The 17,317-nt window shown below is 39.8% G+C and overlaps 1 protein-coding gene across 1 annotated transcript in view; it reads left to right on the forward strand.

Moving 5' to 3' along the window:
• Positions 1–5,754: 5,754 nt before the first annotated feature.
• Positions 5,755–17,317, forward strand: part of LOC311251330 (uncharacterized protein) — a gene marked incomplete at its 5' end in the record, with an annotated part of 33,525 nt that continues 21,962 nt past the window's right edge. Inside the window, 6 exons of the mRNA XM_084343708.1 lie at positions 5,755–5,817; positions 7,380–7,451; positions 7,555–7,614; positions 7,733–7,816; positions 9,844–9,957; positions 12,348–12,482. Coding sequence (XP_084199834.1) covers positions 5,755–5,817; positions 7,380–7,451; positions 7,555–7,614; positions 7,733–7,816; positions 9,844–9,957; positions 12,348–12,482 — 528 coding nt within the window. The remainder of the gene's footprint in view (positions 5,818–7,379; positions 7,452–7,554; positions 7,615–7,732; positions 7,817–9,843; positions 9,958–12,347; positions 12,483–17,317) is intronic.

Here is a 17,317-nt window from a genome sequence, read left to right on the forward strand (position 1 = left end):
GTCTTTAAACTTCAAAAACCAGGCGACTGAAGTTTTGAGTTTTTCCCAGTCTGAAAAATAGGTCAGAAGCTTGTTCATAGTATTGGATGCATCATCAACAACACAAGCATTAACCGTGAGGTCTTGTTTAACCTCGGGGTCATCCAAGCTGACGGCAGGTTTGTTTACCTCCTGTTTTGGCCAGGTCCCTTCCTCAGTCAGCAGAAATTCTGGTCCTTTGAGCCATCGCTCACATTTCAGAAAATCATCAGCTGACAGTCCTCTTGAGGCCTCATCAGCGGGGTTCTGCTTAGAGCCTATGTACCTCCACTGGGCCACCTCTGTGGCTTCTCTTATGACAGCGACTCTGTTCGCTACAAATGTGTGGAATCTCTTTGTTTCACTTGAAATGTAATTAAGCACAGTCGTGCTATCGGTCCAGAACACTGACTGGTCCAATTCCAGTTGAAGCTCCTTTGTAATCATCTTGTCCAGTCTGACAGCTAATACAGCAGCTGTGAGTTCAAGCCTTGGTATTGTGGTTTGTTTCATGGGAGTGACTCTGGACTTTCCAAACATGAAAGCAATGTTAACTTCATCAGAGATGCCTTTCAATCTCAGATAAGAAACAGCGCCGTATCCACACTCACTAGCATCTGAGAAGTGATGCAGCTGTGCATTGCTTACCTTTCCAAAGTTCTTCGGCTTGATGCACCGTTCCACCTTTAACAGTGACAATTTATGCAGATTTGCCAGCCACTGTGTCCACTTCTGAAGAAAGGTTTGTGGTATTGTGTCATCCCAACCAATTTTTCTTTTGCACAGCTCTTGTAGCATCAGCTTGGGAGGCAGTGTGAACGGTGACAAGAAACCAAGAGGGTCATAGATAGAATTAACCACTGACAAGATTCCACGGCGGGTACATGGACGACTTTCCAGTGCAATCTTGAACATGAACATGTCTGATTCCGCACACCAGTGCAATCCAAGAGCTCTTTCAACAGGTAAGTTGTCTTTATCCAAATTGAGCTCTTTGGTTGCTTTGGAACGATTTTCTTCAGGGATGCTTGCAATAACTGCTCGACTGTTGCTCATCCACTTTGAGAGCCGAAAGCCTCCTTTGTCACATGCAGCAGTGAGATCTCCTCTTGACATTAAAATGTCATCACATGACCTTTCATTAAAGTCTTGGTTGTACTGTGTGATTAACAACTGTTCCACTTTATCAATGGAGATCCTATTTACAGTGACAGTAGGGCAGCCATTCTTCCCTATATCACTTCCACTTCCTCTAAGTGGGCCGTTCACCATCCACCCCAATAGGGTTCGAACAGCATAGGGTCCATCATTACAGCTGTTAACGATTTCCCACGGTTCCAAAAGCTTTGAGGCATTTGTGCCAATCAACAAATCCACTCCAACTTCAAACTCGGGAGCTTTAATCTTTTGCAGGTAAGGCCATTTTCTCAGATCCTTTTCTGTTACAATATTGTGTCTTGTAACCGGCATGGTTTGCTGAGTGTAAACCTCAGGTAGGTCTAGAAACCTGTTGTCATCATAACCAGCTACTTCAAGTCCAGTCAGAACATGTGTCTTTACAGTATGTGCTTGTCCCATAGTTCGCAGGAAGATGTGTGTTTGGATGCTGTCCATGTTCAGCTGTCTCATCAGGCGTTCTGTACAAAAGGTAGCTGAGCTTCCGGGATCAAGGAAAGCGTAAGTGGTCAAAATTTTGTTTCCATTCTTAACCTTTACTTGTACAGGTACAATTGGGAGAACACATTTCTGCGTACCGGCCCCAGTGTGAGCACAGGTCTGCTGAGGGACAACAGTGTTGCTTGACTGTTCAAATGTTCTGAATTTAGCTGGATTGTGAAGCATTGTGGGATGTCTGAAGTTACATACATCACATGTTAGATGTTTTTGCAGCTCTTGCTGATATGACCTGGTTTTAGACAACCAAAACAAACACCACTTTGCCTTAAAAGATCAAGTTTCTCACGATACACTTTGTTCTTAAGATGTACACAATCTTCTATTACGTGATCCTCTTTACATATGCAACATGAAGTAGTCTTGCTTTTTGATAGAGAAAAGGCATGGGAGAGCGGTGTTTCTGCAGACTTTATACCTGCTGAAGTGCTTACAGCTGCCACAGTTGCTGGATTTTTATTCCTGGGTGAAAATATTGTGGGAGCTTTTCCTTTAAGTGTAGCAGTTTGTTTGTCTTGTAGGTTACCAAAGACGGGATCAGAGAGAATTTTGATCTGCTGTTCCAGAAAGTTGACCAAATCAGAGAACAAAACTCTACTTCCACGTCTCTCCTGTAGGTCACAAACAGCCGCTCTCCACCTTTCTCTTAATTTGTAGGGCAGTTTCATCACAAGCTGTTTCAGGTTTGATGGTACATTCATTTCTGCCATATATTGTAGACTTTCCATCATGTTACAACATCCTCTCAAAAACAACATGTATGTTTGAAGAGAACCAACATCTTCAGCTTTTATTGGTGGCCAACTTAAGGCTTTCTCCATGTAAGCTGCTCCAATCTTCATTTCATTGCCAAAGTGTTCCTTTAACAAGTACTTGGCTCTGTGATAGCCTTGATCATTTGACATGTGAAAGCAGCTTCTGATCAGTTCTCTAGGCTGCCCCCTAGTGTGCTGTTCTAGGTAGTACATGCAGTCCTGGAGATTATTGACTTTTCTTTCAACCCCCTGTTCAAATGCCATGATAAAAAGATCCATACTGTAGAGGGTCGCCATCAAATATGGGTATTACTCGAGGTGGAAGAGATGCTGAGTGTTGTTGTTGAACCAGCTAAGCAGTGATTTCTGTTTGTCGCTGCATAATGTTGCCAATGTCCTGTATTTCATTTTCATTTGTGTTCATTTGTGGTGTGGTACAAACATTGCTTGACCTGTGACCTTGTAGTGAATTGAAGACAGTTGTATTGCCTCCTGGTGGTCTTTGTAGGGATTGCATTGGTTGTATTGAAGTGAGGTTTTCCCATGGTTGTGTTTGGGCAGATTTTCTTTCCTTTGGATGTGCATCATGCAAGTGTGAGAGTTGTTGTTGTAATGGTGGCTCTGTCTTTGCACTTTGTTTTGTAGCTTTATTGAAATATGAGTTCATTCCATCGGATGGTGTAGAGCCACTTCCCACCACACTGCTTTCTAGTATGGCTATTTTAGCTGTAGCAGCAGCTAGTTGGGTTTCTATTTCCAGTTGTTCCTTTAGTCTTTTCAATCTTTCCTGTTCTGCATGCAGTTTTTCCTCCTGAGCCTCCAGTGCATGTTTCTTCTCCAGAGCAGCCATGTGTTGGATTAGTGCTGCCTTTTCAGCCTTTGCTCGAAGGCATGCAGAACTTGTGGTGGAAGATTTAGACGAAGATTTAGACTTAGATGAGACCTGTGTTTTTCCAGGGGGGGAAACATTTGAAATACTATCATTGGGTTGAATTTCATCCTCCTGGTCATCATTTGGTTGAATCTCATCTTCCTGAATTACAGACTCTTTGTCACAATGTTTTTGAGCATCCTTCAACCATTTATACACGTCACACATTAACTTTTCATTTGCTTTAAGTTTCTGTTCAAACCATGTTTGCTGCCTTTTATATTCTTCTTCAGGCAATGGGATTTCCATGAATGCATCATGAGTTTCAGCAGCAGCATCACACAGCTTATTAAACTCCTTTAAAAGGATTTCAACATTGCTCAAAGAATCAGTTGTTATTTTGACAGATAACAGATTATCGATCTGCAACTTGATTTTGGATGCTTGATTCAAGGTTAACTTCCGGTTCTTTTGTAGGTTTTCGATTAGAAATGAAACACCTTTTGCAGTTAATTTTCTCTCTCTTTTTGCAACATCACTTTTTGCAGCACGCTCCTCAAGTTTTGCAACATCACTTTTTGCAGCACGCTCCTCAAGTTTTGCATTTTCAACATCAGCATTTTCCTCCATTTCCACACTGTCAATATGTCAACATGTGACGTCAGCAGGACAATAGCAGTCATTCACAGGTGATGATTATTTTCCTCCATTTTCCAATTAACTTTCCATTTCCATTACTTTTTCCATTCATCAACATCCATGACGTCCTGTTCCAAAATCCAATGCATCAACACAGTCCAGTTCCATTAAATCACTCAAACAGGCTCAGTTTCTTCGTTCATGCAGTTTTATTGTCTGCTGTGTCCTTTACCTTTCTCATCTGGCTTTGTCTGATGAAGAGGGGGGGAGGGGTTGCAAGCTCCATGGCCTCCTCCTGATCCAAACAGCAGTCTCTTTCCAACAATGCCTTTTCCTCCATCCAGGGCAAAGCTCTTTACCTGTCCTCCATCCAGGGCAAACAGTTTTTACTTGTGTGGTGACTATTCAACAAAAAAGAAACTTGTCACCTGATGGTGGTTTGGGATGGTTCTTAACTCGATTCCAGAGTGAATAAAAAAGAAAGGTTGCAAAGGTGATCTCTTTGGGTGAGGTTCCCGTTTATTTCAACAAAAAAGATAAGTTTGACAAAACAAATTTCTTCTCTGGCTGTCGTGTAAAAACTGTGTCTTTCCCACCACCACTCAACTCAAACTAATCAACTCTCCTGATCTTAAGCAGCTGCGGCCGCTGCTGAGGTGAAAGAAAGCAACTGAAACAATACTGCACCCTTGTGGAAAAGTAAATACCTACACAACATAAAAATGGCTCCTACAGAGCCCATACCTTTCCATTCATCCAGACCTTCTGGTTGGAGAATTATATTACTGCCTTTGTGATCACCACTTCATCAACATATTTGCTGATTTCCTCTCTTCCTTGGGTGGTCCCAAACAACACTGAAGATGTGGCTCCTGCAGTAACTGCTGCACTATCTATATAAAAATATTGCAGAGAGATAACCAATGTTACCAACTCTGTCTGTAATAATTCTTTGTTTCTGGATAATCATATTGTGGGAGGCAGTTTAGACCATATAACTCAGTTGTTGTAGGCAATTTAAGGTCTTCAGTTCAAATTTAGGTAAGTCAGTTCAGTTTAGACATTTGGTTGTTAAAGTGTGTCGCAAGAGTGACTACCATAATAAAAAAGTGTTTCCTGGTAAGGCTAAAGTCTGAAGTTCAGACATGAATGGGGAAGTCACCTGTTACTGCTTCACAGATAGACAAAGGACACATTTCAGGCAGCAGGTAAGTTATTTTAATCAACAGTTGTGAAATGTGAGGCCTGTTTATGGTTTACTGAAAGCTCTTGATCTATAAATTAAGAATAACCGGTAAATATTTGTGTTGGAAAGTACTTTATCGATTGTTCCCATGATGGTTGTTAAAAATTGATCATGACAGCTCATGTTTAAAATCAGTGAGATTAATAAATCCAAAATGACTTTATGTAAAATGTTTGTTTTTTTGAATACCAGCATAACTTACATATGTTCACTTTGGTTAATTTAAAAATTGGTCTGATTGGTTTAATGATATTCTAGATCTTAAAGCCCATACAAGTTTGAAAAGGACTTCCTAATGTCTGTTCCAAACTCCAGATCTTGGTTTGAGTTATTATTAATTATAATGAACTATTGTTATTATTATTTGAGTGATTTATAAATACTAGTGTACTGTATTGGCACATAAACAGGGCTTGAAATCTATCGGCATTAGTGTGGACTGGCCACAGGGGGCACCAATATGAATATACTTTGTGATCGCAACAGACAATTTACTTTAATGTTACTTGCTTTTACCAGCTGCATGTACCTCAGCCAACTGCTAATGGACAATGGCAGCGAACATACCAAATTCTTCAGAGACCCTGACTAAACCCACACTCACCAAGAAGCAGGTATAATTGTTGTATGATGTTCCTCTATATAATGCAATCAAATATATGTATAGATTATGAATTACTATTGACATGACCTCACACCTCTGAAAATAGTAAAAAGAATAAGTATAACGCTTTAATTGCAGGCCACAAATTAGGTTGACATGTAAATTTGTTGTACATACACGAAACCAATGCTGCTTGCTGGAAGCTCCTATATATATAAGAACCTATATATTCTTCACATTGGGTATGTAAAGAAACTTGTGTGGCACATTCACTAAGTTTGAACCTGGTGCAGTCTGAACATTTTCTATACTCTAAGGGTAAAAATGATCCGCCTTCACTGAACCCCTGAAAAAAAGAAGCTTAATTGAATCTTAAAGCTCAAATCCATTTTGCTTAAAGAATATCAGTCATTCATCACAAACTTTGTGAATACCTGGAATACATAATAATAATAATAATAACATTACTTTTAATTTTAATAATTCTAACAATACCATTAATTGCAATAATCTCATTATTATAATTACATCACCATCTTCAACACCATCAACATTACATTTTCATTATGAGGTATCTAAAATTAATGATAATAATAACATATTATAATGTGTCCGTACATTAAAAACTAAAGTGACAGTATAAGATAATAATAATAATAATAATAATAATAATAATATGATAACAGGGAAGAGAAAAAATAAAAAACATTGCAAATATATAATATATTATATATATAATAATAGACTATAATTCTTTCATCGCAATGATCAAATAGGTATATAAGTTAGCAAATAGATAATGTATATTAATATAGAAATAATAATAAAACTATAATTTAATAAATTATAACAATAACTAGATTATTAACATAAACACAAACAAGATTATTAATAACATAATTGTTATTAATAATATAGTCACTGATGTCATTTATGAATTACTTTCCCTTATTTTAATTCCATGTGTGTATGTATGGTTGTTTGTATGATTGCATGAATGTATGTTTGTTTTCAACTGGTGTGTTCGTTAATTATGATTGATATGAATTATAAACTAGCTTATTGCTATAGCTATAGAGGTTTGCCCTACCAGACAGACTTAACTTAATGTTTTGTTTCACAGAAACAGCAATAATATGCATTATACTACTACTAATAAGCAAGTACTCTTTAAATACTTCTTAGTATTTTTGGCAAAAAAGTCATAATTTTAAATTACTATGATACCACAACTAACTGCATTGAACAATCAACAGTCTTACCTTTTGTCACCAGTGTTCTTGGCTTGTTATTAAAGAACTAAGTATGTAAATCAAAAGATTATTAAAAACTCTTAATACCAAGCCTCTATTCTTATTCCTCTGCACTTACATTTGTATATATAAAAATTACACATTAAATTGCAGGATTGAATCTGTACGTGGAGTATAATTCATAAGGGTCTCCGAGTTAGTTATTGAGCAGCTTTTATATAACTTTTGATTTCATTGTGCAGTTGCTTTTATGGAGTCCACTCTCTATAAATCTGTGGATTAATTTGTAGTAATCACATTTTATATTCTTTTTACATAGTCTAAAGCTCTCGAGAAAACCAGTACTTCCAGCTCGGAACCATGGAATAAACCCTCCCTCAGTAAAACCCAGGTGAACTAATATCACATAGCATGAGGATGACATGAAGGTTGATAAATTAATAAAAACATTTCAGTTTTCACTGAAAAGGTGTCTTTTCATTCTGCTCTTGCAGATTAAGGATTTTGAAGGATTATCAAACAGTTGCCCGCTGTGGAGTTTACCTGCAAAAAAGGTAAATGTGTGGTTACAATCTGCTAATGGATGGAGGAAAGTGAAATGGAATGACAGAAAGGAAGACCCAGGATGGAGCCACAGGATTACCATACTTTCTGTGTTTTCTTTCTTTTCAGCCTGATCTAAAGCCAGTGCTGAGTCTGACAGAGTGCCTACAACTTCTTCAGAAACTGGCAGACGAGGTGGACAACATCAGCCAGGTAATTGCAATTAGTCCCACTCCACTCCTGAAGTGCAGAGTCTGGTTTTAAAAGGTGCTATATAAAAAAAAAAGTTACTTACTTACTTACTTGAGGCATATGTTATTGTGCTGTTATATAGGTCAAATTACAATACTGCTGTATTTTAGATTTTTAACAATCCATGCAAGCTAGATGGTTTTTCTATGCCATTAATTATAGATATATTCTTTGAGTGAATCATCGGGATTCTAATTGATTCAATCATGAGGACAAAATTGCTTTAAACCTACTTGTCAGGTCAGCATACAACCTCAGAGGATGTGGCTTTTTTTAAAAAAAGGATTTATAGTATTCATTCACCCCCTTTAAGTGACTGACCTAATTCAACACAGGTGGAGTGTAATGAATGTGTCTCAAGTGATTATAGTATTAAGACACGTGTCTGGAAGGTCCAGTCCCTGGTTAATTTGTATTCTTGGCTACAATTACACCAACAAAAGAACACTCCAAGTAATTCCGTGAAAAGGTTATTGAAAAGTATAAGTCAGGGGGATGGATACAAAAACATTTCTAAGTCACTGCACATCCCCCTGCATTCAGTGAAATCCATCATTAAGAAATGGAAGGGATTTGCCGGGGGGCAGGCCGTCCTCACAAACTGAGTGAAACTGCATACAACTTTTGACTACATGCTATGTTTGGTGGACACCAAAACATACCATCCCGACCATGAAGCATGGTGGTGGAAGCATCATGCTGTGGGGATGCTTCTCGGCAGGCCCTGGAAGGCTTGTATCACATATATCACAAATGAATGTAGCAAAATATAGGGAAATCCTGGAGGACAACCTGATTCAGTCTGCAAGAGAACTACGACCTGGGAGAGGATTTGTTTTCCAGCAAAACAATGACCCGAAGGATACAGCGAAAGCTATACAGAAAAAAACAACAAGGTGAATGTTCTGGACTGGCAGAGTCAAAGCCCAGATGTCAATCCAATCGGTAATTTGTTGCTGGACTTGAAAAGGGCTGTTCACGCTCGATCCTTGTGCAACCTGACAGAGCTTGAGCAAAATTGCCAAAAAACGGTGGAATAAACTGCAGTGTCCACATGTGCAAGCCTGATTGAGACCTCAGTGCTGTGATTGCAGCCAAAGGTGCATGTACTAAATACTGACTTGAAGGGGGTGAATACTTATGCAATCACTTATTTTAAATTAGGTATTTTTAATTAATTTACATTACTTTGTAAAAATCTGTTTTCACTTTGACACTAACTTTATAAATTTGTGGTCAAATTATATTGCCCATGATTACATTTATAAAAAATAATAAAAGGGGAAAATAATTAAAGGGGTGAATACTTTTTATAGGCACTGTACATTCATGTTTATTAGGAAGCAGTTGTGTGTCTTTTTTGGTGATACTGCATATCTTATACCTACAGTATACTACCATCACCTGTCAGTGGAATAGTGTGACACCAGTGGCAGACTGCATATACTTGCTTGGACTTGGATGTGGATGTGCTTTCTGGATGTGGATGTTCTGGAAACACATAAAACAGGCATCCACTCACAGAAAAGCTTCTACATAGTGCTACTATAGATGAAAAAGTCCAGGGAATCTCTTAAGAACATAATTATTGCTGGCAGCATTTTAACATTTGTTTTATTCTCTAAATTTTTTTAACTGTTGTCATCCACAACCTCATGTTCTAAATTAATCTCAAATATATAGTCAAAACATTGTATTGAGCCTTTATGTATGATAGGCTAACAAACAAAATATGCTCACTTTTTATTTAAAATTATAGCTTTAGAAATATGTATGCAAACATATACTAAGAATTTAAATCAATAAAATGTAAGGGGCAGAAAATAGCATTTACCATAATGAAGGAAGCCAATACTGGTTGATTTAAAAAAAAAAAAAAAACACAAATTTCTAGATCCTGTCTATCATCACTTAACAATTTCAGAATAGACACATTTGAATTATGAAAACATATAATTCATATCCATTTCCATCTTCTCTTAATCTAGGTGAAGTGTGGCAGTAAGAAGGCTATACCACAAGAGAGCACCAAAGATCCAGGCAGCCTGGAGATCAGCAGGAGTCTGATCCTACACTGGGCCAAGGAGATGGAACAAAACATGGTCCTTAACACTTGCTGAATTTATGAATTCCCCTTATTATCTTTTTTGCTGTCTTTATCTTCAATTGTATACATCAATGACACAGTGTTTTCACATGTTAAGTATCCAATAAATCTAGAAATTAATCCATTCATAACCAAGTGAATGATAAATTATGTAATTTTCCAATCATGTAAACTGGGGATTTTATTAGTGACCAGGGGTCCGTTTCACAAAGCAGGTTTAGTGAAAACTCTGAGTCTGTTAACCCTGAAATGAGGGAAACTCATTTTTTTCCGTTTCACAAAGGGAGGTAACTCAAACCAGAGAAAGAGGGGTAACTCTAGCCTGTTTCACAGAGAGAGGTAACTTAAGCTCTCGGTCAGTTACCATGGTAACATACTCTATGACTCTAACCTGGTCGGGACCAGGTTTTTCTCACCAAACCTCCAGTTTCTCTCTGTCTCCGCCCTCTTTCAGCCACACACGGTATTTGATTTCCTCATTCATTCAGTCAGCAGGCGAGTTTTGGCGTAATATAGTTCTGCCGTCTGTTTTTTGAGAAAATCATTGCAAAAATCAGTCAGTAGGCGACATTAGAAGTTATATTAGGTGGCGACTATTTTCACTACCATGGCATGTCCTTTTGATAATGATCCCGTGGATGAAGGTGCAGCATTACTGCGCAGAGAATTAAATATTCGTCGGGAGATGATTATCAGACCGCGCATAGATGTTCTTGCATTTCCAGACAATGATCTTTTTGAGCGATACCGTTTCACGTCACAGTCCATCATTTACATACACAACCTAAACCGCCCTTACATTTCCAACATTACCAACCGAAGTCATGCTCTCACATCCCAGCAGATATTGGCCGCGTTTCCCAGATTCGTTAAGAAGCTCTTAAGTGCTAAGATCTTCTTAGGAGCGCTCTTAAGAACGCTGTGAAAGAAGGATGTGTTTCCCAGAGTCGCTCTTAGCTTAAGAAGATCTTTCACTAAGAAGGAAATGTAAGATCGAGCTGACCCACTCTTAACAGCCTTCTTAGCGACCAAATGCTCAGTGATCAAGCGCGTCAGGGAAATTTATATCCTCCACTTTGCGAAATAATAAAACAATGCTCAGTGTTGAAATGCGCTCATAGCTGCGGACCACTGGCGCAAGAAAAAAAAATAAGAAAATGGTAGATGAAAAAAAACCTTTTTATTGAATTACACGTTTAACTTTTCCGCAACATCTGCATATGAGTTTATAGTAGCCTACTACACATAAAAAAACAACAACCCTGTGGCATTTCACAGATATCAAGGGAACAGATGTATTAAACTCAGCTGAACCTCATCCAGAGAGGCTTCCCCTGCTACTCTGCGTTGCCAAAGTCCGCGCGTGTGAGAAACCATGGCTGCAATACAGCACATTCTCGCTGCGAACCAACAGCGTCGCCGTGCGCGAAGCCAGACGGTTTACATAAATGCATACGTGCGTCAGCACTTCTCCCCACTGGACGTGCTGTCAGACCGGGCTGTCCAGGCAAAGTACCGGCTGCCCCGTGCGGAGATCCAACGGCCGTTGGATCTCTTTGCCTGGACAGCCCGGTCTGACAGCGCACACACACACACACACACACTTATGCGCTGATAAAGAGGTGGGTGATCGATCTGCCTGGCATCGATTGATTCAGCACAGCAGCACCGCGGTGGACAGCTCCCACTAAGAGCTTCTTAAGAAGATTCTTTGGCTTGATCTTAAGGTTCTCCTAAGAAGGCAGTTAAGAACGCATCTGGGAAACACCCGCATCTTAGCGCTCCTTCTTAGCCAACCCTTCTTAAGGGCCTTCTTAAGTCCTTAAGAACGATCGAATCTGGGAAACGCGGCCATTGTGTGTTGCGCTGCGTTTTTTTGCAAATGGGAGTTTTTTATACAACGTCGGAGACGCAGAGCACTTGAGCAAGGCAACTGTATGCAGAGCGGTCAGAAAAGTGTGCCTCGCCCTGAAACACCCAGTGGGGTGAAAAACGTAGCCCTCCTCTTCCCCGTTGCCATGGTGACTCGTCGAATCGAGGCTCCATTGACGCTTAACTCCAGGTGAAACTACTCCGAGTTGATCAAACTAACTCAAATCAGCTGTTCTGGAACCGAAAACTCAGAGTTTCCTATCTCAGAGTAGATCAACTCAGAGTTCAAGGTTAGACTCAGAGTTTGTTGAACCTGCTTTGTGAAACGGACCCCAGGTCTCCATGATGGAGACGCATCTTGTTGACATCAGACTTGTGACTCAACTACAACACCTCATTTGAATAGATGGTCAATAATGGGACACTGCCTGAATATCAAACAGTATTAGGCCATTCTTAGATAGATGATTGTACGTCTCAGAAAACAAAGTGTTCTCATTATTCTATTTCCAGGTGAAAAGGGAAACCAAGCCAATGGATGAAAAGACGCTGAAAAGAAGAGATGTTCCAGGAAAGAAAGAGAAAACTAAGCTTGAAAAATACAACAAGCTTCAACAGTGGGCAGTGGAGCTCAGGAATATCAAGGAGGTGAGTGTGTGTGTGTGTGTGTGTGTGTGTGTGTGTGTGTGTGTGTGTGTGTGTGTGTGTGTGTGAGTGTGTAAGAGAGAGAGAGAGAGTCTCTCTCTTTTCTCAAATAGCCTACTCCTAGGTACTCTCTTATCCAGATGAGCTTTTTTAAAGTTTTTTTTAAGTCAATTGGTACTGAGTAGGACTAACATAATTCGGTCTGTACCCTTAAAAGTACAGAGTTCGCAGCTTTTTGCAGGAGAATATGAGGCCCTCAGCAACAAGTCAAGAGTTGATTTTGGTTGCCTGCCCTCTTGCCAAGGCTAACTCATCCTGCACATCCAGCAGGGGAACTATTTAGTGGCCTGCTACCAGCGGGCAGTTGAGCCAGTCTTCTGAAGGCCTAAATCATATAACAGGATTTGGGGGGAGACTAAAGAAGGAGAAATGTTGGAGCTTGTCTGGTCTGGTGGACCAATTCTGCCCCCATCTCAAGAGGGTCCTCGCCATGGTACTCAGAATGGGGCGGGGCTGGAAGTCTGACCACACCTTGTCACTGCTTTTATTGGATGACCTTTCCATTCCCTAAATTGCACTCAAAATCAATTTAGCAAGCACCAATAAAACCAAAAGGAGTAGAAGGAGAGAAAGAAGAAAGCTATGTTGTGGCTGTGACACCAAAGATGCTCAAAAACCAAGGAAATGATTCCTCAGTGTGCATCTCGTTTTCGGAACAATCTCTGGTGACATTAGTAATTAGTGTTAATAAAAATTAGTATGCAAAAGATTGTTCTACACAAAGTAGATGTACTTCAGTTTCCTCTGATGATCACAGGATATAAAGAAAAGTAAAAAAGAAAGAAATCATGGTTTGGGATAAAACAACTTTTAGTCAGTGGGAAGCCAGCAGTAACTCTTGACGTGTTGCTGCATAAATGTCCGATCAACACCTGACGCTTTGCGTATTATCTTGTGGTATTAATAATGACTTAAAATAATGACCAAAAGAACAGGACTCAACATGTAACTTGCTAAAGTCGCTATAGCTGCTAGTATGAGGAATATTATATGTCAAGTTTAGTGCCTGTGGTCTGTCTGCTGAGAAGAAGAGCCTCATGGAAAAACATTTTTTTTTAAATCTTCCTTGTATAAACAAACGAAATTTGTTAAAGTCAGTCATTTGGCATTTTCTGTAAGCACTCAGAGGCTGCTGGTGTGAGTTTGAGCCATCTATCATTCCTCGGTTACAGTTATCTGCTTCTCTCCTCTCCTCCTCGTTAGCAGGTTCAGTAGTCAGAGAGATGGCCTGCTGCAGGTTTACCACCAGCACTCGGAGATGCTGCTTGGCTCTGTGTGCGCTCAATGCATCCCTTTGTGTTCTGCTCTTGACGTGGCCTCTCCACCTATTAAAGACCAAGATTCAACACATCCTTTTGGGGTCCTTAGTGATTTGAATTAAGTGGCTTTGTGTTTATCAATTACAATAAGCTTTAGTGTGTGTTTTCCACAAGCCCCCGCACAAACAGCTGCTGCATATATAGGTAAGCTGTACGCCTTAATTGGGTTCCAGGAATTAAACCCTCACATGCATTGATATTTCATCCTTTTTGGTCTCAATTTCTTATTTCTTTATTTAAATGAGTGCTAAACAGGTTCTGTTTTATTCTACACTGATTTATTTTTAACTATGTATCACCCCAAATGTGTTTAAAAAAAGAAACGTTAGCCAAAAGACTGTAAAAATGAAACCTTCGCTAATTTGCATACAAGCAAGACAAGAAAGAAGTTTTGTGTTTGAGTGCCGGCTGACACACCTCCCATGAATGTATTATTTCGATCTATCATGCCCACTTGACAACCAGAGGTGGAGGCTAGAAATCCAAACTGAAACAGCCTGTAGTTCTTCCAAGTACTAGTGATGTCACTGGTTCTCGAAAGGACGCCAGATTTTACGGCACTCCCCAGAGACACAGGGAACATTGATGGGGCTTATTGGTATGTCTCTCAGCATTTACTAAATTCCAATAGATAAAGATTAAGGTTGGAAATTGGAAAAGTTGTCCTTTAATATGTGGGCAGATGAAAACAGTCCTACAGGATCTTTTTGAGTGAACAGACTGGAAAATGTTGAGAGATGCTGCCATCTCTCAACATTTGAAAGATGGCAGGTTCCCTGTTGGAATATACATCTTCAGTGGCATTTAAAGCATTTAACTGATGAACATTGCTGTGACTTTAATTTTGAAGTAGGCTAGTCACAGGAAATGCTATATAGTTAGCACTTACCTCCTGCTCCTTAATTTTCAGCTTGAATTTGAAAGTGTCTTTCTCGATGCACCATTGCAGACATAAAGCTCTTTCCATCTGCAAATTATCTCTGTCCAAATTTAGCTCATACAGGTTCTTTGATTTGTGTTCTTCTGAAATGCTTTGAAGAACTTTCCGACTATTACTAATCCATTTTGTGAGATTGAAACCTTCTCTACTGCAAACAGCTATGAGGTTCTTAACCATGACGACAGCATCCTCTTCAGAGAGCAGGCTCTACAGAAGGTAATCCATGTAGAAATTTCTGTTGACTGTATCAATCACTTCCACTGGAAAGACTGTTTGACTATCCTCATCAGTTTTCCGTAGAGCAAAACATGCGCAGCTGGGTGAAGATACTGCCCAAATAATGGACAGTCATGCAATGCTCTATAGGATCCTGCGCCAAGTTACCCCTCAGGCCACCGCAGGAATCTTAAGAAGTCTTGCATAGCAACGCATAGATTGTTTGAAAGGCGGTTTAATTTTATAGTGCCCTTCTTGAAGCTAAACAGAGCTTTCCACAAGTTCAACAAACTTCTTTTCCCCTCTTGACATCTCTTCTTGGTCTTTAGAGGCTGAAGTCATGATTGTACTGGTTGGTTAGCAATACCTCTATCTTGTCGACAACAGTCCTGTTAACAGTAACTGCAGGATAGCCACTCCAACTCTGCTTGTCATTGCTTCCTTGTTATGGACCATTAATCATCCACCCCAATAAGGTTCTGACAGCATATGATCCATCTCCATGACTGTTAACAACCTCCCAAGGTTCCATCAGCTTAGAGGCATTGGTGCCGATTAGCAAATCAACATCACCTCTGATACGAGGAATCTGAATGCCTTTGAGATAACTCCACTTAGTCAGCTCCTCATCACTGATAATGTTGTCTGTGGACACATGCATCTCTTTCTGGGTAAACACATCAGGAAGTTCATAGAAGTGCTTGCCAGAAAATTCTAAGATTTCCAGGCCATTAATGCAGCTTTGTATTGCTTCATTATGACCCATGGTGTGTAGATGAATTTTAGCTCATCGTCCTTCAGTGTTCAACCTGTCCACCAGTTTTTCAGGACAGAAGGTACCTGTGCTTCCTGGATCCAGAAAAGCATTTCCCTTTATGCACTTCATTGGTTGAGGCGGCAGATCATGGACTATGATTCTGGTCAGAGAATCAAGGCACTTGGAGAGAGAGATCTGAGTTCACTCCTTTAATGAGGTTGTTGGACTTTACGTAACGTACAACGTGTGTGTGTGTGTGTGTGTGTGTGTGTGTGGTCTGAAAATAAAGAAAGAAAAAAACTGTATTACAATAATGCTCTACATCTTATTCAGCAGTGAAATCAAATACACATCTCTAAATAAGCTGCTATATGAACATAATATTAACAGAGGCAAAGCATGCTAAACAACAAGGGAACTTTAAATACTGACTTTTAACCACAGTAAACAATTCAAACTTTCCCATATAAAATAACAAAAACTGCAACAGTCCTCAAATTATCAATAATTACAAGCAGAAACAACTTACATCTCCTCAAGAACGCACACGTCATTAGGGAAACACAGAACGTCCATGCAGCCTCACACATCTGCTCACTGACTGGTCTGCTGCTTTCCAGTGTGACTGGGCGTGTCCTGACTCGTTCACTGCTAATTGTCCTTGTACCAGTAGAGGGTGCTGTCGGACCTTGACCTATAGGGCTTTCTTACAGCCAGTGCTGTTGCCAGCCCCTGTATGACCACAAGTTGAGGTAGCTGTACAACTCTCATATCTTTTCTTTGGTTGTTCAGTATCTCCTCCAAAAACCCTTATCTTTTTTTTATATCCAAAATGCTGGGATGAGTTCAGTTGCATTGTCTGCAAGAAATGTACCTGTCGCAATTCTTGCGTAAGTGCCCTGTGCACAAGCAACCGAAACAAAGACCTTTCTCCTTATGAAAGTTTAATTTTTCCCTGTGTACCTTTCTGACCAGTTGTGGACATTGCTCCAATGCATGACCACATGCACAATACAGATGGGAAGTAGGGTTTGCCTTTGCACAGCAGATAACTTCCTTCTGAACCATTTCATTCTTGCGAGCATCTGCTTTAAATTCATCAGTAATGGACACGTGAGTTGCAAAACCGTTTCTTTTGAACTGTGATTTCACTTGAGATTTGCTTTTGATTCCTCCTTTAACCAGCGGAGTGTCCTGTATGTCACCAAAGACTGGGTCTGAAGCAATTCTGACCTGTTGCTCAATGAGCTTGACAATGGTCTTTTATATGGAAGTTTCTGAATAACAGTTTTCATATTTGCTGACATGTTTAACTTTTGCAAGAACTGTAGTTCCTTCATAGCATTGGAACATTCACGTAGGTAAAGTGCATATGCTTGGAGTCCTCCAACGTCCTCTGCCTGACACTTGGTTATCTAATGATCTTTTCCATTAAGGCCGCTGTTAGCTTTAATTTGTTTCCAAAATGCTCCTCAAGCAGATGCTGGGCGACATTGTAACCTCTCTCTGGAGTCATGTGAAGGCAGCTGCATACCAAATCCCTTGG

Source organism: Pagrus pagrus (genome assembly GCF_965226575.1).
Source record: "Pagrus pagrus genome assembly, chromosome: 22".
NCBI lineage: Eukaryota > Metazoa > Chordata > Actinopteri > Spariformes > Sparidae > Pagrus > Pagrus pagrus.